Source organism: Protopterus annectens, chromosome 16.part0 (assembly GCF_019279795.1).
Source record: "Protopterus annectens isolate FY-2018-M chromosome 16.part0, PAN1.0, whole genome shotgun sequence".
Classification (NCBI taxonomy): Eukaryota; Metazoa; Chordata; order Ceratodontiformes; family Protopteridae; genus Protopterus; species Protopterus annectens.
Window position 1 is genome coordinate 877,870,167 of NC_056750.1, and position 23,688 is coordinate 877,893,854.

The window sequence follows — 23,688 nt, forward strand, 5'->3', positions numbered from 1 at the left end:
GAAAACCAGCTGCAGAATTGCTACTAAGTATACATGCATTTCCTAGAACAAAATGCCTCATAATATTCAACATTTTTCATTTACTTGCGCTCTCCTTAAAACTAATCAATCTAAAGTCTTTAACACAGTCATTTCCCCAAGCAAGAATGAGAAAAAGCACATTTCAACTGTCATGCCGTTTTAACCAGGCTCCTTTTTCTTTTTGACACTGCATTGCCTATATTTCTCAAAACTGTACAAGAAAAGAGGGGAGAAAAAGCACCTGTATACAATCCCCACTACACTTAAAAATAGCATGCAACGAAAACCATGCACCACAAATACAGTACTATTAAGAAAATATTTTATTTACTTAGTTAGCTTTCTCCCCTCTCTTCCCCTCCCCACAATATTTTCTGAACATTAATGACATGAAGTAGGGCATAGAGTCCCCCACAAATGCAACAAATTTTGAAAAAGTCCAACATTTCCAGATTTTCTTGTTCTGTCATATTTCACAAATATAACTATTGCATTGTAATCTCACATTGTTAATGGTTTTATTACTGTTCTCCATCACCCAAATCCTGCTTTTTGCTTCATTTCCAAAGTACTCTTGATTCTTCATTCATTCTCATGCTCCCTTCCTTCTCTCCAACATTTTCCTTTGAAATACTGGAAAATTTTTCACAGCTAGTTTGTGTTTTTTATTACTAGAACAACAAGCAAAATCTCCTGTTTTTTTTGTTGGACAAACTTTTATTTCCTCCTTAGCAGGCACTTCATAAAAAAAACAAATATTTTGTCCCTCCAGGGAACACCACTGTAAAAAGCAGCTGGATACAGCAGTTTGAATCTCACATGAGTCTCGACATTCCCCGAACAGTGGAATTAATTTACTCCTCTTCTGTGTACAAGGAGTAGTCATTATCCACAAACACACTACTGTCTCCCACTTTTAGTATTCTGTCCTTCTGCCACAGTTTTGTCAGAATCAACTCCTTCTGGCAGGACTGCACCTTTACTAATGCTGCTTTCTTTTAGGTAGGTTTGGAGCATACACACGATGTGCCCTATCAACTAACTCCTCCTGGTGTGGAATACCAGTCCAGTTGCTTATTTGTACTTTCATAAAATTAATGCAGTCTGTTCTTTCCAGCTTCTCTGGTATAGCTGAAAATCTCAGGGATTCCCTACATGCTTTGTCCTCTAATTCTGTTATTTTTTGAAACATCTATTCCTGAGCAGTCTCATTTGGCCAGCCTTTTTTCATTTCGATATCTTGACATTTGCAGCTTTATCATCTCATCTGAATACCTGTTTAAAAGTTTCTTCCATTTTTTTCAGCCTTTTGCCATTTGCGTTGACGTACTGCATCAGTGTTTTATTTTAACCTGGTCTGTATGCAGTTGTCTTATATCTTTCTGTAGGTTATTGGAAGCAACGTCTGAAGGTTGCATGGCTTTTTGCTGAACAGCTGCAGAACTTTACCCAGTGTCTCTTCCTCACTTTTTGTATGCACACTTACTGAAATTTACCCATAATCAGAAGTCTATTGGGCTTCTCTGAGGAGTTTCTGTTTTCGCACTGAGAGAGCTAGAAACAAACTGTTACTCAATGTGCAGCATCTTGGAAGTCTCCCATTATGTCTTGAGCTTTTTTTACTCTCCCTACCATTAAGAATACCTTAACAGCAACATAGGACAGAGTAAAGTTGTGTAAAATCTTAACAGTAGATGTCATTCTCTTCACAGATGCATTATTTTATCTCCCTCCCTCCAACATGCACTTGCTGGTTCTGGATTCCCTTCTGGCTGAGGCTCCTTTTTTTTTTCCTGCATTCTTTTCCTTCTGGATTTTCATGGACTCCTTTGTTCTATGGAGAGTTTTCTATGGAGACTGTTCTCAGGCAGTTCAGTTCTGGGTAGCTGCGTCCATACATCATTTTTATGTCCTATATTGTGTACAGGGAGCATAAGTGTGAAGTACAGCACATACAATATCATTAGGCTTTGGTATACTGGCCGAACATCAGGCTGCCCTGGGTTGGAGATGGCCAGCATTAACAGTAGATGTCCTTCTCTTTCTCAATGTAAGATTTTACACAGCTTACTTTGTCGCTCGTCTGGTCAGGATAAAACATATGAACATTTGTGGGTTCTGTTAAAGCAGCTTTATTACACACAATCAGAAATGAGGCTTTGTAACAAACTTGTAAACAGACGGACTACTGCACTCATACATGTTAACACACTGGCTGGTCTCTCAAAATGGCACTGCTGCCTGCATGTGCTCAGTATTTATATGCACGTATTACATCTGGAAATGCTTCTTAAAGGTACATACACACGCTCTGATCTACATCCTCCCTCTGCGAAAAAGTCCTTATATGAAATGACTATACTCAATGACCTGCAATTGACAAAAATTATCTTGACATGAAATTATACAAAATTAGACACAGAAAACAATTATGTCCAGGTTGCTGTGTATTTTACACTCTGTCTTGAAATACAACCTGACTGTGTAACAAAAGTCAGAATTGGATCTAGCAACAGGGACTGTCTTCAAGGAATGTTCAACTCTGGGACATCATCAGGAACGGGAATGGATACTGCAACATGTTCTTCGGTATGATCATTGTCAGGGTTGCTTTGAGATATAGAGTCTGTATCACAGGTACAATGCTGCAATATAGTTTCTTATACAGGAAGATTTCTGCAGTTTCTCCTGTACTCTATACCCCCAGATTCCACTAACTAGGACTTTGCCTAGATAGAAGACTCTGAGCAAGCGAACCTAGTAGATTTCTCATGGTGTATATTTCTGAGATCAAGTAAATTCAAGATGACATCGGTATTGTCACACTTTGATCTTTCCAGTAATTGCTTTGCGCGCTTTACTGCATGCTCAGCATGGCCGTGAGGATATTCAGGAGCGCTAGTGACACAGATAAAGTCCCACTCTTTAGTAAATCTCTGGAACAATTGACTGGTAAACTGAGAATGTTGTCTGAAATAACGGTGTGTGGACTACCATGGACTGAGAAATTACATTTCACCTTAGTAATAACAGCACTGGATGTTAGGTTAGGTAGCAAATCGATCTCAGACCAGTACGAATAAGAGTTTACCAACACTAAGTAATGTTGACTGTTCCACTCAAATATGTCAGTTGCTACCGTTGACCAAGGTAGTTTAGGAATTTGGCTTAGCTGAAGTGGCTCTTTTTGCAAATGTGGCTTACTACTGTACTGTTGCACACTGAAGAAAGCACTTTAATCAATGTATTTTGCCAGAGAAGGCCACAATACTAGTCCGCTTGCCCTTCTTTTGGTAGAATCAGAACCTGGGTGGCCATGATGTAAAATCCGAATGCATTCATGCTGTAAGGAAGCAATAATAACAACTTCTGGACCTTTGAAAATGATACCATCTCCCATCAACATCTCATCTCTGTATGAGAAGTAAGGTTGTACTTTTGGCAGTACACAATATTGCTTTGACGGCCATCCTACATTAATGAACTGGGTGAGATTTTGCAAAATTAGATCAGTCTTTGTATGATCTCTCAGCTCAAAGTCTCAGGGTAGAAAAATTACACACTTCCATGACAGTCAAAATTCTCTGCATCAAGGTGTTCTGTAGTATTTCTGGGCGATCTGGATAATGTATCAGCCAGATAAACCTTTTGTATAGACTATTTTGAAATTGTACTTTTGCAGTTTGAGCATCACTCTTTGTAGTCCTGCTGGAGCAGAATGCACAGGCTTCTTTAGAATAGTAACTAGAAGTTAATGGTCAGTTTCTATCTGGTTTGCTCGGCACAAATATAATCATGGAACTTCGATCATGCGAATGCAATTGCCAAAAGTTCCTTTTCAATTTGAGCATACTGCATCTCAGTTTGGGTAAGAGTTCTAGATGCACAGGCAACAGGTCTGCCCTCTTGAAGAATAACTGCACCAAGACCGAACTTTGAAGCATCACAGGAAGGAACTACTTGTTTGTGGACATTATAGTATCTTAATTTAGGCAGATTAGCAATTTGCTGTTTGAGGTTATCAAATGCTCTCTGGTAGTGCTCTACCCATGACCATGCAACATCTCTGCATGTCACCTCTATTAAAAGGTGCTGATAACTCACTAAAGTCAGGGATAAATTTGCCCAAATAGTTAACCATACCAAGAAAACACCATAGATCTTGGACACTGTCTGGACCTGGCATCTCAAGAACAGCTGCTTTTGTTTAGAAGGATCTAGCTGTAAGCCTGTACTGGTAAATAAATGACCTACATAAGTAACTTCTTGTAGTCTGAATTTGCACTTTAGGATTGAGCATTAAATTCACTTCACACACACTGTCCAGAACTTTCCTGAGGTTTCTGTCATGCCCTGCTTCACCATTACCTCCAATCAGTGAATCATCAACTATTATTGCACATGGGTAGCCTGAAAAAAATTGCTCCACTGGATGCTGAAAGAGTTCACTGACAGAATTTATTCCAAAAGGCATCCTGAGGAATCAAGATTTGCGATCAAGCATTACTTACCAAAATTAACTCTTTGCGACAGAAAAACAGTGGCATTTGGCATGAGGGTTGCAATTTCCTTGACTGTACTCATAGGATGAGGTCTTTTTAATGCCTTGTTCAAGTCTCTTGGGTCAGTGCATATTACTGATCTCATCTGAATTTTTCTTACGAGTAGCTACCATGGAAGATGCCCACTCAGACAAAATGGTGCAGCTAGGTGTGATTTGTCCAGTCACAGAACCAACTAAATGGACCTTGACTTTGTCCTGCATAGCTATTGGAAGTCTCCTTGCTGGTTCTGACCACTGGACTGACCTCTGGGTCTACTTTCAAGGAGTATGCAACTAAGTTTGCCTAGCTTATTGAAAACATCAACATACTCTGAAAAAATGTATAGTCATACCCTTCGGGAAAAACAAGGTAATCCCAAGCTACCATATAGGTGGCAATCCACCAAGCACAGAAGAGGTCATCAGGGACCTGGGGACCCAGGTTGACAGTGGCCTTTCTTTTGACACTCACGTTGCTAAAGTGGTTAGAAAGACCTTCTACATTGCCCACCTGATCATGAAGGGATTCACATCCAGATCTAGTGAGGTCATTGTTCCCCTGTACTCTTCACTTATCAGACCAATGATAGAGTACAATGCCCCATTCGGGATGCATCTCACCCGACATCTGCAGCAATTGGAGAGACCCCAAAAGTTCCTCACCAAAAGGATAAAGGGACTCCAAAATCTGTCATATGCTGCAAGATTGAAGAAACTCCAGCTCTATTCAGTCACATACCGTCTGCTCAGAGGTGACATGTGCCTGACATACAAGGCCACGTCCAACCCGGAATTAATGGACATGCTCCACCTCAAAAAATCCAAATCCAACAAAACCACCAGAGCAAGCGACTTAAACCTTAGCACGGATATAAATAGGACGTGCTGGAGGGATAGATTTATCACTCAGACTCCCTATGCTGTGGAATAAAATCCCGGTCCATGTGAGGCAGAGCACCTCGCTGGCTCTGTTCAAGAGAAATCTTGACCTGTGGATGGGAGATTGTAGGTTTACCCCAGGAATCATCTCTGTGTCACTGCTGGACAGAGGCACAACAAACTAATGGGTACAGTATTTTTTCATATAAGGGGTGGCGTAAGCCACAAAACTTTGGGCTAGGCTTATAAATGCCTTAGGGCAGATAGCCTAGTATAAACCTATGAAGCCGGAACTGGGACATGTGCTTACATGATGGACTTCTTTGGTAAAAGAAAGCAGTTTCATTCTCTGTCTTGGAGATCTAATAATGACCGCACAGGTCTTCAGACTACATAAAATTGCAAGCTACAACTGTTCTCAGCCGAATAGCATGAAAGCATTACTGAGCCTTCGGTTTGAATCTCTTCACCGCAACAAGCTTTGCACAGTTGACCAAATTAAATTGCTCACCAACCTTCTCTTTAGCAAAATGTTTCCACTGACATTACATTACACTTTGAACCAGTGTCTGCTTTGAGCTCTGTGGGTTTTCCATTGATCAGGACAGTACAAAATACTTCACTCTTTGCCAACAAATCTACTGCATTAACCACTTTACTGACCACTAATACGCCATCTACACAGAAAGTAGGGTTGCAGCTGTCTACATGATCAACTTGTTTTTTTGAGTGACCTTTCTTAATAACTGAATTGCTTGATTTACTACTTTTGAAAATGGTTCCATTTTTGACACTTGTGACGTTGCTGACCAAATGCCAAACACTTCTCTCTTTTAGACTCATGGTTGGCTCCACAATTACAACAGTTAACAATAAAACTTGACTTGGGTTTTGTTTTGCTGACCCACTCTTACTGCACTGAGCATGCTCCCTTAATTGAACTAGTCTTGAATCTTGCTAGAAAGCTCCGGGTTCTCCTTGCTACACCTTAGGCCTATTTCTGCTTGCCACGTTACATGCTATGTTTGCACTTGAGGCCGTTGAAACCATGCTCATCACTTATAAGCATACTTGTGTGCCTTTCTGTGAGCTCATGGATTTGCCAAATCTCTATAGCTCTGCCCAATGTTAAATTACTGTCACAAAGCAAAATCTTTCTTGCTGCAGCACTATTAACACTACACACAAACCTGTCCTTTATTAGCTCATCTTTCAAGTCACCAAATCGGCACGTTTTAGCTTTATTTCTCAAGGCAGTGATATAAGCTGCAAAAGCTTCACCTGGCTTTTGGTGTCGTGTAAAATAAGTGCCCCTCTGGTGTAACATTTGCCTGGAGGTTGCACATTTCTCTAAATTTACATTTTAAGCACTCAGGGTCTTCCCTTAATTCAGCCGGTACCACAATATAAAGGTTTACCCCCTCTCCTTCATATACTTCTGGTGCATACACAAATGAACGTTCTCTTTCAATAGCTTCTGACCCAGCTAAGTTAAGCAAAATGAATGCCCTTGTATGTGCATCTTTGTCAGAAAAAGCTGCTTTTATGAAAATATTGTATTCCTGCTCGAATACTCTCCAATTCTCTGCTACATTATGGTCAAACACAAGTGGATTTAGTCTGCAAAATGCCTCTGCCACATCAACACAGTAGTGAAGACACTTGGAATTATGTACAAACATACACACAAATATATATGACAGAACTTTGTGCCAGTACTTGTAATCATGCCCAACAGCATAAACTCTTTGAAGTAACTGAAGTTTGCCAAATAGAGTCTCCATAGCACAAGAACACACTGAAACCACTGCACTTTATTTTACATTTGTTGACCAGGATAGTCCGACTGGATGCATGTCCATTTTCAGTGGAGGCCTGGGGAGAAAAGCTCCATGGAATAACAAATCATCATAACATGTCTCATATTACAAACAAATATATTATTTACAGAGATTAGATGGACAGACAATATAATTTACATATAGAATATTTTTAGGGATTAGAGGAGCAAACAAATTGTCACTTCATGAAACCACCCCTTATCAATGTAAGAAAAACTTCAAAATGAGTGTATTTTGAGAATAAACTGTACACATCAGAAGCTCAGAGTAAGATGCACTGAAGAGATTAATGCACTTTGCAAATAAACTGTACACAGCACAGGAACCTTTCAAAATGGCTGTACTTTGCAAAATAACTCTACATAGTGTTAGAAACACTCTGAAATGGCGGCTTTCTGCAAATGCACACAGCACAGGAAACTTTTCAAAATGGCTGTACTTTGACTGCACTTTGCACACTGCAAACCCTGAAATAATTGCACTGTACTAAAGCTCACACTGCAAACACTTTGCACACACAGATACTTCTAACAACTCTAGTTATGACTTGAATGGCTTCGGTCAATGGGAAATAGTTTGGCACAAACACTGTCCTTTACTAAAAAAAGATGCAGTTGCCTTGCTCTTTAAGCTTAATTTCCCCTTTTATTGCACTCGTTATGCCTTTTTAATCTCTTATGCCCAATATACTTTTCTTCTGCCAGTTTTACTTTAAACATGCTCTTTATGAAAACCAAAGGTAATTCTGAGCCCTTATGAATAATTTCTCTAGTTTTATCAAACATCGTGGTTTCGAACATTACGTTTAATAACGCAGTTTGTGCCTTTTGTTTGCTTAATACGTTTTGTGCTACTCGTTTGATTAATAATGCATTTTGTGCCTTATAAATGAACTGTTACATTTTGTTTGCCAAATAAATTATTTGTGCAGTTTTCTTCACCTTTAGCCCATTTCTGGCCCTTTTTCATTTGTCTGTGCTCAGTTTCACTCAACCTGCTTGGTCTGCCTTCACCTTCAACTCTGCACCTCATGGCTCGGAGCAGCAGCTCCCTTAATCCTGGTTCGAACACCATGTCACTCGTCTGGTCAGGATAAAACAAACATTCACAGGTTCTGTTTAAGCAGCTTTGTTACAAACATCAGAAATGAAGCCTTGTAACAAACTTATACACTGACCGACTACTGCAATCATATAACACTCTGGCTGTTCTCTCAAAATGGCAATGCTGCCTGCATATGCTCAGTATTTATATGCACGAGCTACATCTGGAAATGCATCTTAAAGTTACACAGTCTGATCTACACTTTCTGTAACAATTGATGGAAATGTCAAACATTTCATTCAGCTGACATATATAAAAGATTGCGACTAGTGAGCTAGCCTAAGCTGCACACTACCATGCAAAGCACTGGTACTGTCTAAAATATTTAGTAAGCAAGTCTTTGTACAAATATTACCACATTTTATTTGCACTATTTTTAAGGCTCAGTTATTACGAACGGCTGTTTGCAATTTCTTTTACCATAATTATGACTGTTACAAATCTACTCAATTACCTTGCTTGCAGGAAGAGCAACTCGACATGCCATATCCCATGTCAGAGAAAACATAACAGGCATGAAGTTTGTCACAAATGGTTTATGGCGGCCTCCTTCCTCTTTGCTGAGGACATATACCTAGAAGAAACACAGTTAGTTACTTGGCTGACATGCTGATGTGTTTCACTTCCTTACTAAAAACCTTTTAGCTTGTGTTCTTTGAGAGGTTTTGTAGGAAGCAATCTGAACTGCTTTCAAATATTTACATTGCACAAGTCTAAACAGTGTACTTGCTGATGTTCTGAAGCATTATATTAGTGTCAACAGTCCCTTTAAGTGTACTTTAATTTAGCAATAGTAGCTCCTTAGGGTGTTACAGCATTCTTTGGAGTTTTTCTTTAATTGAAAAAATAAATAAAATGACCAAGGAAAGGACATGAATGACATTAGAAAAAAAATCATAACAGTTTAACACTGAGGGGCATCATTTGAATTGCATGCAATGGTGGAAAATGCAAACCACAGAGTCATTCTCCACACACACAATGCACTACACTAGAATTACTCGTTGTTTGTAAGTCATTAGTAACAAGTGATACTTCCACGTTTTCAGGAAATCTGTCAAAATTGAGTGACCTAATGTTTATGAATTGGTATAATCAGATATTAACCTTACTCTCTCCAGCACTACAGTTCAATTACCACTACCCCCATCGACCCCCACAACCAGAATCTCATTTACAACTGTCAACTTCTTACATTAAATCTCTTCTAAAACTTAAACCATGTTCTCCCTCTTCCGATAACCTACCTCCAATATTCCTCAAACTTGCTGCTGAATCTATAGCCTATCCCATATCCATTCTCATTAACAGATCTATACAAGAAGCTACAGTTCCTGCTATCTGAAAATCCTTCTTTACTATCCCACTACATAAGGGTGGCAACTCTACTGATCCATCTAACTATTGTCCCATTGCTATTCTTTCTCCCCTCTCTAAGATACTCGAGAAATGCATTCACTCAACTTCTCAACCACCTCCTACAACACAACCTTCTCACTCCCACACAGCACGGGTTCCGTCCCTACCACAGCACATCCACTGCCCTTTCACTCATACCATAGCCATATATCCTGCCTCTTCCTTGACCTTTCCAAAGCCTTCAATACAGTCTCTCACTCTATCCTCCTTACTAAGCTATTTAACCTCAACCTATCTACTACCTCCCTTGCCTGGTTCTCCAGCTCTCTCTATCTAGTAGGCAGCAATCTGTCAAATGGCTCTCCTCCTGCTCTCCCTATATATCTGTTCCAACTGGTGTTCCACAAGGCTCAATCTTGGATCCCCTTCTATTTAACATCTTCATAAATGAACTCTTCACTTCTTGCAGACAATCTTCTCATACAGTAGTATTACAGATCTTCACACCCTTACTCAAGATCCTTTCTATCCACAGAAAAATGGTAATCTGACAATCTTCTTATCCTTAACCCCAAGACCACCAAGCTCTTGCTCTCTCCCCCCACTCCCTTTCAAAACCATAAATCCACATTTACTATAACATCCAGCAACACTATCATAAAACCTGAACCACACATAACTGTTAGGTGTCACTATTGATTATGAACTCAAATTCAACTTACACTTACTGCAAGGAATAAAAAAACCACACCAGAAACCTGGCCTGCTTTATTGCAACAAAAGATTTTCCTTCAAATGCTAAACTCTCCCTAGCACAGTCCTTCCTCCTTCCCACACTTCCCTATACAGCCCCAATACTAAACAATATACAAGCTACTACACCTTGAACAAACTTACCACAAAATTGCAAGATTCATTACCAACTCCCCCCTACAACTCCCATCACTGCCTTGCCCTGAACTCATTACAATGGCTTGAATTCCCTCAACCACTGCTACTTTCTCAATTTCAAGTTATACATGCCATTCTATGCAGACCTTCTTCCTGTCCAGCTCTCACTACTTTATCTACCTACTTTCCTTCTAGAGCCCTCAGTACCTCTAACCAGCAACTTCCGAATGTAGATCATCCAAAGAAGAACATAGGCAAACTAATATACAACTGCTCAGTAGCCAAAGCTTGGAACAAACTTCCTCTGCACATACGCTCCATCATACATCCTGCACACTAGGAACTCAAGCTTTACCTTAACACCAAATCTTGTCCCTGTTTAGAACCTACCTAATTCCCCTTTATCGAATGGTGTTTCTTCACTCTGAGTTCCTATAAGCAAATATACCTTCCTAGGAAGCCTAGGCAAAAATTCTGATCACTTGTATATAACTTGTTTGTACAGTCAAAACGTTAATGTATTTATTACATTGTGATTTTTTTTCTTAGGGTAATTAAATATGTTTGATTATGTTCAAATTTATACAGACATGTTTTGGGAGTGTCACTTGGTATTGCTACTTGCTATTTGTTACCCATGTAATCTTAAATTTTTTATGTAACTGGAGCTTTTCTCCTCGGGTCTCCACTGAAAATGGGCCTCTGGCCCAGCTAGACCAACCCGGTTAACAAATGTCAATAAATAAATATTAGAAAAGGATACATTTCCTGGACAGAACTGCCAAGAATACTGGGGATAGGACTGCATTCCAATGACAAGAAGTCTGTTGTTTGGAAATACTTTAGGAATTAGCATAAAAAACTGGTGGTTAGTCAACAGAATACCACAGATGTAAATTAACACAAACCAGAATGAAATTGTCAGGACAGGAGAGGAGAGGTTTTCCCATCAGAACTGTGAAGACCCATCTTGTCAACCCTGGTAATTCAGAAAATAAACTGCAAGTCACAAATAGTGAATGCTAAAACTCAATAGTTACTTCATGAAAGTTTTCTACAAGAGAATTTTGCCACCTGTATCTCACTGAAAGGAGGGGGGGGACCCCTCACACATGATGCTTGCATAAACTGACTCGAAACACTGTGGCTTGGCATGGAGGATTATTCTGAAAGACTGCAACTCTGGCCATGGGATGTATTCCCCTCACAATGCACATTCAGTTTCACTTAAAGTAGGATTAGAATTACGGTCCTTGGAATTCACCAGGCAAGGTAGGGGAGAATTAGAAAGTGTGTTATTAGATTCCACGTTACAGAAGCCAGCATCAACAACAAATCTGGAGTGAAAGTAAGGGTTATAGCTCCTTCAGAAAGTAGGCTTCATTAGTAAGAAACATTGAGAGCCAGGGTTATAAAAGTGAATCGGTTTAGAGTCCATAAAATGATGGGGGTTACTCAGAAAAACACACTCATCTGGCATATACAGCTTTAAACAACTTTTCAAAAGAAGAAAGATCCAAGGGTTTTATAACCAAAGGAATCCGAGGTTTAACAAACTGCTCTTATTTAGATAGACTAAAAACCCTGCCTTTATTTTCTGCAGGCCTCATATTCCTGCAAGGTGATCTGCTCTTTGCATTTCAAGTTGGTCAAACCCTGCTTTCTGCAACTTCATTTTCCTCAAAAACAATAAAGAACTACATGCAGAATAATGTTTTGGAGGAGTGTGATTTAAGGGAAGGCAGGAATTGAGCAATTTCTGTAATGTTGGACTGATGAGACACACACACACACTCTGATGTAACTAGGAACATGTTAATAGGTTTTTTTTTTTTTTCTTTTACATAAATGCATGTTTTACCCATATCTTAAAGTAATAATTCAATAAAGGAGTTGAAAAAAGAAAAGAAAATTTCAGTTAATACCCACTCCAAAGACCTGTTTACACACTAAAATGTAGAGTCCCAATTCAGGGATAAATTCATCAACCAGTTCCTCCCCTCGCCTAAGGAACAACTTTCCCCTACATCAGGGCCATAAAACCACAGCAGCATTCAAACTTCAATTAGTTCAATGGTCTAATGGACAGGATGCCATAAACATCTCAATAGTCACTGGCCACAAATGTCTAACTATGCCAAACTAAGCACTATTACAACTCATTCCTCTATATTACTCCCTTTTACTGCAACATCTCACTACATCCCTCTGCTCCAGCATTGTATTTAAAAGTATTGTCTGTATATCCCAAAGTAACTTTATCTTTTACCACCATCTTCACAATTATTCACCTTCAAGGGTACTTCTTTTATGGCACTGCTAGCCATGCCCACAAAAGGTAGACATGCCATTGGTTTAGTATAAACTGGTGAAACTATGAGAAGGAACTTCACAACTCCCAGTTTTCCCCTTCAAAAAAAAAAAAAAAAAAAAAAAAAAAAAAAATGAACTTTGAAATACAACACAAACAGATGGGGGGGCAGCACGTGGGGGGAGACCACTCCCCAAACTAGTAAGGAACAATGTTCTCCTCTACAGAAAAATGTCGCTGGGTTATGTAACATTACAAATTGCAGTGTCCCCAAGAAAGGTGAGCATAAAAGTGCAAAGTAAAAGAGGTGGTGTTGCCAAAAATGATGTGAACACTGTTTTATAATGTTAATCACGCCAGGATGTATAAATACATGCGAGCTGAAAAAACGCAGCTATCCTTGCAGATACTGTACAACTGATAACTTTCTCAGACCCTCGTCACCCACCACCTGGACTAAAACAGCAAGAGTAAATATTTATGTACACTAAACTTGTCTAATTAACCAGCATACTTTTAGAAGAAGAAATCTGCACAGGAGAAATCCCACGCAGACACATACCACCATACAAACTCCACAAATAGCAATAGGAGGTCAGGCCTGAATACGAGACACTGGAGATGTGAAACATCCTTTACCACTGAGCCATCATGTTGACTTAATACTGTGAAAACTTCAGACAAATGACCCATTCAAACACAACTGTACTGGAAAGGTAGATTAGCACACTACCATAGCACCCCCTATGGGTGAAATGACAAGGAAGCAGTAACAGAAGTACTGTTAATGTACAGAACATAGTGTAGTTGTCTGACACCTCAGATGTTCCCAGAACATGTTATACATGACCTTACTGAAGTGCTGTAGCTACAATACCACTACACAGGTGAAGCCAACTGCAGCCCCGGAGAAAAGTGAAGCTAGAAGAAAGAGAGAGAAAAACAAACAAAAGTACAGCAACTCTGGTGCAAACTGGATACTTCCAGGGAGAGTAACAACAGTTATGTGACTGAAATACACTGACAGACACCAGCAATGATTCTAGGTAAACTGTTCAGTCACATTCTGTTAGCAGTCTTCCATTTTATGTACTCCTAATAATCACTTAATCAGCCCTTCACACACTATTTCTGTAATAAAACTACCCTGTTTAGCCATCAATGTATTGTACTGCAAGCATGGACTTCAATCCAGGGTTGATCACCATGCATCATGTAAAGTACCTGGGCTTCGACCTTCTGGTGAGGTCTGATGGATCCAGGTTTGCACATCACCATTCCTCTTCTCACATCTTCACGCTTTAGTCCCCGTACTAGGGCACCCAGATTATCGCCTGCTTCTGCATGATCAAGGTTCTGATGAAACATTTCAATCCCTTGAAAACGGCAAAAAAAAAAAAATGCAGATTTTAGTTAAGATAAGTGCAGAGATAGAAGAGTCATGCACTGGTTTTCCTTTCTATGTGAGCTGGTGCCAAATACAGTCTGCAAGAGGGCAACATTAAAAAGCACACTGTACAAAATACATAGTCAGAGATATGAAAGCAATCACACAGTAGTGCTTAACAGCCAATCAACTAACCTGTCAGTTTACACCACCTTCTCCTATACAATGACTCTGGAAAGCTAAAGTCCCAGTAACCGCCATTTGTGACCAGACAAGACTGTAGCTGTTTCAGGGGGGTACAGGCAGCAGACGAAAATCCCTAACTGAAGAAATGTATGAATTCAAGACCCATGTACTTATTTTTTAGTTAAATTTGGTGGTTGAGGTAAGCAATGCTTCTGAACAAAAGTAACAGACAGTGAAAAGTCAGCCTGAAGAAGAAAGAGGTACCTGAATTACAAGCAGTCACCAGCTAGGAGTTCTCTTTTATAACTTGGCTATCAATCAGGAGTCAAGAATGCAAATGAGTCATCGTACACAAGCTGGTGAGCAGCACAGAGTAGTTATACATATCCAAGAGAGTAGCCAGAAACATTTATACATTGCTGGATATCTGGTAATGAGTTGTACATTACTGACTGGAAGTTGCCATACTTTGAGTAGTCAGAAATCTTAAATTGACGGGCGTGGCCAAGATGCCAGACTGCTAGCAGCACTGAACATTAGCTCTGCTTATAACATTTTTATTCTGACAGGAAATTTAATCTAATTTTTGGAAATACGAATCCAAAAGCATATCAGAGGATTTGTGAATATAGGTCATTTATTATTTTTTCAAAAATTAGTACTAAAACATAAGTTTTTGTTAATTTTCTTGTCAAGAAGCTTTTCCTCAAGAAATCCAAGTACAAGTAACTAGAAGAACTCTCATCTGGACAGTGTGGTAAAGAAGAAGCTGCAAACATTAATAACTACTATTCAAGAACTATCTATAAAAATGGACAAACTAGAGAATAAAATAGAAACTATTAAGACTGTAGTAAGCAGCTGGACATTCTTAATGAAGTGGCTAAAAAGCATTATGAACAAATTGCTTCTATAGAGGAATCTGTAACAGATATGGATGGCAGACTGATGGAATGTGAAAGTCAACATGAGTTTCTTTTGAAACAGAATACAAAACTAACAGAAAAGCTGGAAGACCTAGAAAGTAAGTCACGCAGAAACATTATAATCTATGGAGTACCAGAAAAGGAAGAGGGAACCGATATGATACACTTTCTTAATAACTGGCTTCCAACAGCACTAAATCTCCCTGAAGCCCTTTCCTTCGGTATAGAGAGGGCTCACCAGTCTCTAGCAAAACCTGCTTCAACAACAGTTTCTCCTAACCCCAGATCCATCGTTGTTAGATTTTTGTCCTCCCAAGATAAGGATTTGGTTCTGAAGTCTGCATGGAATAATTCTCCCATCAAGATAAAGGACAAACTCGTTCATTTTGACAATGACTATACTTCATATCTAGAAGGAAATAATGTGTTCCCTTGATAAAATCTCAATGTTATCAAAGCACAAATTCTCTTTCCCTCCAGGATAAAAATATTTTTACCAGAAGGTGAGATCTTTAGCTCTTTGTCAGAGGCTTTGGACTTTATTCACAAGAAAAGAAATACTAACCGATAATAGAGGACATGGAATGGTCTACACAGAGTCTGAAAAAGACATGCAACTAAGAACACTTGTACTGTCAAAGAAAGTGCAAATAAAAAAATTGAGACATAGGATTGTTATCAAATAATACTAAATACTTTCTTGCAGAACTCTTTACTTAATGTTTCATTGGAATATCTACACAAAACAAAGGTAAAGTGTCTATTTTACATAATATTTTATTGGAATACATATACAAAACAAAGGTCTTTATTTTGCATAGGCATATATCTATGTATGTATACATGTATGTATCTGTGTGTGTGTGTGTATGTATATATATATATATATATATATATATATATATATATATATATATATATATATATATATATAGAGAGAGATGTGTGTTTGTATGTATACACACACACATATATATATATATATATATATATATATATATATATATATATATATTTTTTTTTTTTTTTCTTCTTTTTCTTCTTCTTTCATACCATATGTTTACTATAACCGGGGCGCAGTTAACTTCATTATATATTCATTTGGGATACAAAAGTCATGCTATCTTACTATTAATTCATGATTTCCAAAGTAAAGCATTCATGTGCGTTAGTAATGGGGTAACACTTACTGTTTAGTCTATTATGATTACACTGTATGAATCCCCACAACAAAAGTGCCCTTAAGATAGTTTTGTTTCCTACTCACATTTTTGAAAGATGTTCATATCATGATTAATATACATGTCTTTACTTAAAAATCTGCATTTCTTAGTGTTTCCTCTTGACATTTTTGAAAGATGTTCACATCATGATTAATATACGTCTTTACTTTAGTGTAATATATCAACATTCAGTGCTTTACATTAACTAAATGCTCCAATTTTAATTCTTAACCTAATTTAGTTTAAGGGATGTAAATTATTGATCTGGGGAAAATCTTACTTACCCAACATTTTTACAGAAGGGCTGTTCATGTTTTTTTTTTTTCACTGTGGAGGCTGCTCGTGCACTTTTTATGCTTCTTTAGAATGGAGAAAACTTAGTGGTTTGAAATTCCCGCCAAAAATGCCTTTTCTAAGCTTCTGACTGTTTCTTCACGAGCATCTACAGGGCACTAACAGCAAGCTACAGAAGCTGGAGGCAGGAATACAGTGAGCAAGGACATCACACGACCTTTGAACTCATGCATGACTCAGAAACCAGGAAGTAAAGCTGAAAATGAAACTAGGAGAAAAAGTAACTTTTATGGTTGTTTTTTTTCTTCTTTTATGCATCTAGGACTTTAATGGAGTGATTATTTTACTAGTCTAATGAGGAAAACTGCATTTTAATGCTACTGTATGTCTGTTGCTTTGAAACACTGAAGTCTGACAGGATAACATTCTTTGCTTTCATGCCTTGATAGCAGTCCTAAATAATTATTAATATTTGAGTACTAAACAACAAATGTCTTTAATATTCTGAATGCAGATTATATATATATATATATATATATATATATATATATATATATATATATATATATATATATATATATATAGGATTGAGTCCCTTTTCCTTCTGTTGCTTTCATGCTTAAGCAACTTTAATCTATATTAGGTATTCTCACGGATGCAGATTTAAAACCATATAAATCAGACTCAGTTGTTATGATACTAGGATTCAAATCTTTGTATGACCACATACACTGTAGGAATGGATTGTTAAAATGTTCTAGGTCACTCTATTCTGTTCAATTAGTGTTAATAAAACAACATACGTCTCCCCACTTTTTTTTTTCTTTCTTTCTGTATTGCTATAGTTATAAACACAAGAGACTGTAATACAGGTATAAAATATATAGGTATTAGAAGCTTATGCCGATAAAGCAACTAGGTTAATTGGTGAAACTGACTCCTTATTTTCCAGTGCCTAGTAGTGGTTTACACAATATTATATACGAATCCACTGAGATTGCCTGATGGACTTATGTTCAGATTTGTTTGCGTTACCTTAGAAATACTTTACCGTTTGTATATACTACATTTAAAGCATTAGCTATTTATGTATGCTTTTGGTGTGTGAGAATGTGTTAAAGGGTGGTTTAGTTAACTAAACCTGGAACTTTAGGTTCCATGTACGTATGTTTTCTTAGTTATTGGTTTCAGAATTCGTTTCTACAGATTTTTGGACTCATCCATGATAACATAACTTCATGAATTACTTCAAGTCAGTATACCTGGAAGGTACTGTTGATGCTCTAAATATAACTAACAAATGATCTATAAATGCTTATAATTAAATATTAATGGCTTAAATAACAATGTCAAAAGAGCTGGTTTAATTAAATTCATTAAAATGCACAGAGCTCAGATAATCTTCTTGCTGGAGAAGGATTTGCAAAAAATGATCATTTAATGGTTTTACAGTTCTCATGGATTCCTGCTTTACAGCCAGAAGGAGAGGTACTCATACTATGGAATAATACTTGTACACTACCTAACATTTTAATCACCTTTTCAGATAAAGACGGAATGTTAAGCTTAGTAGTGCTAGAAGTTAATAAGAAATGCTTCACACTGGTAAACTCATATTGGATTCCTGGTCTAGAAACTAAACATGTGAAGAAATACTTGGATCTCATTACTTTACATGCAAAGGGAGAAATTATTCTGGTGGGAGATTTCAGTTGCTTGTTATCAGATGAAGACACCTCTAAAAATAGTAAGGTTAAACTAATGACACAAGCTAAAAAGGTAAACAGTTTTATAGCCACAATGAATTTGACACACATACATAATTTAAGAGTTCAAAATTCACTTAAATGCATTCATTATTCTTTCCGATTTGGCACACAAACTAATAAGATTTTTGTGTCTAACGCACTTTACTCTAAAATAAGTGATGTTGCAATACATTCATGTCCACTCTCTGACCACAATGTCTTTTTGTTCAGCTTAACTGTGAAAAAATATATAATTTTTCAAAGAATCCCAGCCTATGTTACTAAGTTAAAAGATTTTTAAGGAGTGGTTATTAAAAGAAATAAATGCATTTATGGAAAACAATAATGGTGACGTAATAGATATACTCTGGGATGCATTAAAAGTTCACATCTTTAGTGGAGTTAAAGCTTGGTATTTTCAAAGGAGAAAGGAATGGGACAAAGAACTTTCTGATTTACAAGCCAAAATAGATAAGTTGAAACTAAATTTAAAATCAAAGGATAATGCAGTACTTACTGAAATTTCTAAGCTAAACCACAAATATTTAGAAATATTGAATCATAAGGTTGCTATAAACTTAGAAAAGATTAAACTACAGTCCTATTCAGTAAACCTCAGACATTTACATAAACTAGCTATCAGATCCAAACAAATTAATAAACAAAAATCACATTAATGAAATTAAATACAACACAGTGAAAAGAACAACTGATTTAGCCTTTAGAACTCATTATCGGTCAATCAATGACATGCAATCACCACTAGATTCAGACAATGTAATAGATACATTTCTACAAGAAAATATCAAGACTAAGCTATCAAAACCAAAAAAGTACCCTAAATAAACAAACAACATTAGCAGAAGTGAAAGAACAAGTTAAAAATCTGAAGGATAATAAAGCCCTAGGGTTAGATGGGATAATCCCAGAAACGTATAAAAATTCTTCGAGAGCACACAATAAAGTTAAACAAGACAATTTTTCCTCCTTCGTAGAAGTACTCAATTTCCCCCATTCTGAAATGGGTAAGGACCCCCAACTATGTGCATTCTTACAGACCTATATCATTGTTAAATATTGATTATAATATGTTCATGTCTATTCTGGCCAAAAGACTAAAGAATATATTACCCAATCTAATACACTTTGATCAAACTGGCTTTATCTTACATAGAAAAGAACACAACAATATTATTAAGCTACTATCTCTAATAGACATTGCAAACAAAACCAAGAAACAATTAAACTATTATTAGTCTAGATATTGATAAGGCGTTAGATTCCCTTAGTTGGTCATTCTTCTTCAGATTTCACTAAAGTTATATTAAATATTTATAGTAATTCTAAAGCATTTGTTAAGACTGGTTCATGTCTATTATCCTCAGTAAAAATTCATAACGGAACTAGACAAGGTTGCCCTCTATCCCCATTGTTTTTCGCTTTATCGGTGGAACCTTTTGCTACATTTATTAGAAATAACCCAAATATCAAAGGATTTCAAGTTAATGAGAGATACTGTCCAAAAGTTCAGCTTGTTGCTGACGATATTCTACTAAAATCCAGTGACACAGAAGGCTCTTTACAACATATCATGAATGCCATAACTCTATTTGGAAAAATCTCAGGGCTTAATTTTAACCAAAATAAAACCAAAACACTTTTAATCAATAAGAAAATAAATAATTTGCAAAAATATAATACATTCAACTGGGAAAACGATAAAATAGATTATCTAGGAATAAGTATTACGAATAAATGGAATGAGACTATTAAATTTAACTACTAAACTGGTAGCTATAATCAGTGACTTGACTAAAAAGTGGAACAAAATGTTTTTCACCATGGAAGACTGACTTACATTAATAAAAATGATTTTGCCCAAGATTTTATTTTACATACAATCATTGATTTTACCTCCTCCTAAGAAATTCTTTAAACAAATAGATTCCCTATTACTAACTTTTCTATGGTTCCCAAAGAAACCAATAGCAGCCTATAAATGGCATGTTAGAGCCTGGGACAGTAATGGGATTGGCTTTCCCAACATAGAATGATATTCCAAATCTGTTATTATTAACATACTACTACACTGGATTTCATCCATATACACCTAACTGGAAACAACTACATGAAATACATATAACTTCCTCTGAGAACTCAGAAATCCAGTTTAAGGAAACCTTTGAAATTCACAAAATATTTTGAATACTCCATGAATATTGCTTATATAATAAGAAATGTGGCCACTTCTCACATGGTATAAACCAAATATTTTACATTTTCAAAAATATAAATCAACAATTATAGTCTAAAGAACACCTTTTTCATTACATTTCCCATAGCTTATACACCAGATTGCCTAGATACCTTCAATATCAATATGATGCGAAATCTTGAAGAGAATAATCTAAAGTTTTGGCACCAGTTTAGACACAATAAGAACATCCAACCAATGAACCTTCTCTTAGCCAAATATAATTTGGCTCTGTATTCAATCTTTAAGGCAGTTTGTTGAAAATAAAGTGTCAATAAATCTGGAAACTGATATTATACCAAGATTGACAACTATTCATATGGTGCAGTTCGATGAACATTAAACATAAATTAAGCATATCACCTGTATATACAATCCTATGAGAAGACATGATTACTTTTGACCAAGCTTTTTGGAATTACTCCATAAAGATTAATGGTGAACCTTTATCTAACGATAATAAGAAACCATTATTAAATTCAATAAAAAACACTTCACCATATTTATATTGGATACTATATACCTGGAGATTTATTCATAGAAGCTTTTACACTCCACACAGAATTGACCTTATAACCAAGAGTAATGAAAGCAAATGCTGGAGGTGTGGTGATATTCTTGAAACTAACTGGGTTCATATGTTCATCGAATGTAGAACTCTCACACAATACTGGAGTGATTTTAGACATTTCGCAAAAGCCCTGTGGGTCTGACAACTGTCAAATTACTAGCTCTTTCATATTATTCAATGTACAATTATTCAATTCACACCCCAAGTGTGATTCCTAGACATCAGTTACCTGTTCTTTGGTTAATTCTAGCTATTGCTCGAAAAATAAATTACATTGAACTGGAAAAATAAGCAAGACCTTATGTTTACTGAGTTTGTTTCAATAGCAAAATCTATATATAAAAAAAGAAATGCAAACTATTTATCAGAGATCAAATGTAACACACAAAAGACTAGCTTGCCAAAAATTGGAGAGACTGTTAGATAAATATTGATTACCTTTCTTGGATAAAACAATGTTACCATGGATGTTTGTATATAGTGTAAATAGTTGTTTTATATTGTTTAATACTTTATGCCCATGTTTACTAACAAAATTTAATAAAAAATTTTTTTGAAAAAAAAAAATCTTAAATTACTGGTTGGCAGTCTTCGTATGTAAGTGGGCAAGTAGCCTGTCACACACTGCCTCAGTGCAGTTAACTACAGGCTAGTTATAAGTTGCTCCTATCAGGTGATGAATGGATTGGTAACCATTATATTTTTGAGATATTTTTACTGTTTTTGTAACAACCGGCAGAGACACAGTCCTGTAAGGGTGAAATGCATTCCATTTCTCTATACAGCCACTCTCACTAATACAACACTACTGATACAAATATGTGAAGCAGGAAGGCCCTCAGATCCCCTCCCCCCCTTTATTCTGCACTCCTTGCCAACTAGATTTGTCCCCATCTACCCCCCCACCAGTGTCTTCCTCCTCCATTTGCTCTCCACAATTGCCTCTCCTCTTTCTTCATTCCTAATTGCAGAATTTCCAGTGCAAATGTAGTTCTGACTCCATATTTTTCCCAGCCTGTTGAGGCTGGCATAATGGTCAAGGTGTTTACTCAAGACACAAGGTACAGGGTTTGGTTCTCACCTTTGAGTGAAATTGGCTAGGCTTAAAATGGCTTGCAAGGGAAACTAGCCCAGTACTTACCTATAAACCTATTCATTACTTCTCGACTCATTTACTTTACTTATCACACAGTCTCTTCACCCATTCATATTACCAAAATATGAATTACTCACCCTTCTCCAATTTGCAACACCAAAAACTATTCCTTATCATTTTCCCTTCTTGTCACTTGTTCTGGGGTTGAACTAGATCTGTGCAATAAAAGCAGCTGCCTCTTTCATGTCCATGTTGGTATCCTAATCATCTTTTCAAGTTTCCCCAACACCTTCTTGACCTGTTTGTTAACTGACCATGTTTTGGTTAACTACTGGATCATTCTCTGTTCCACTCCTCAACTTCCCCCTCATCTCCTTTTTTTTTTTTTTTTTTATCAACAGTACCTTTTCTATTATTCCAACATCCTAATTTCAGCCGCCTACACAATTATTCTGTCCATTGATTATACTACTTTTACTTGTTCTCCATCTCCTGCTGCAATAATCTTTTCTTGCCTGCATTCATGCAGCTATACCCTCTCAAAATGTCATGCAGTCTTCTCATTTTGCATCCTCCCCATTTCTGGGAGCAATCCACTGTCTGCTTATTCCCAAACTCCTACCCCAGCAGCTTTCTCCTTCCTCCTACTTGCTGTACTTCCTGACTTGCCCCCCCCACCACTAGTTTTGCCTGTTCATTTCCCCTGTAACTACACCTACTGCTTTTTTCTGTAGTTTCACATTTCTAAGCTGCAGTCATACTGCTCGTCACACACTTTCAGCGCACAAGTTAATATGAGACACTATCTTGGAAGAACTCCAGTTAAGAAACAATGAAAAAAAGTGGGGAAGCAAGCATGGGCATGACCATTCATGTAACTGGATAAATATACTTGGCAGGAACGTCTTCCTTAAAAGCATCTGTCTTTTAAGCTTCTTTTTTCCAGACCTTGCTGGTAACATATTTAGAATACCTTTATGCAACACACACTGCATATCACAGTTTCAAAAAAACAGTCCATGATCAATCACTTCAATACCCTCATACGCCTCCT

At 37.1% G+C, this 23,688-nt stretch overlaps 1 protein-coding gene across 2 annotated transcripts in view; it reads right to left on the reverse strand.

Annotated features, from left to right (window-relative positions):
* Positions 1 to 23,688, reverse strand: part of TUFM (Tu translation elongation factor, mitochondrial) — a 144,658-nt gene that overhangs the window by 11,474 nt on the left and 109,496 nt on the right. For both annotated transcript variants that reach the window (XM_044058531.1, XM_044058530.1), the window contains exons 9-10: positions 14,174 to 14,325; positions 8,843 to 8,962 (exon numbers count right to left, since the gene is read on the reverse strand). In XM_044058531.1, the coding sequence (XP_043914466.1) occupies positions 8,843 to 8,962; positions 14,174 to 14,325 (272 nt within the window). The remainder of the gene's footprint in view (positions 1 to 8,842; positions 8,963 to 14,173; positions 14,326 to 23,688) is intronic.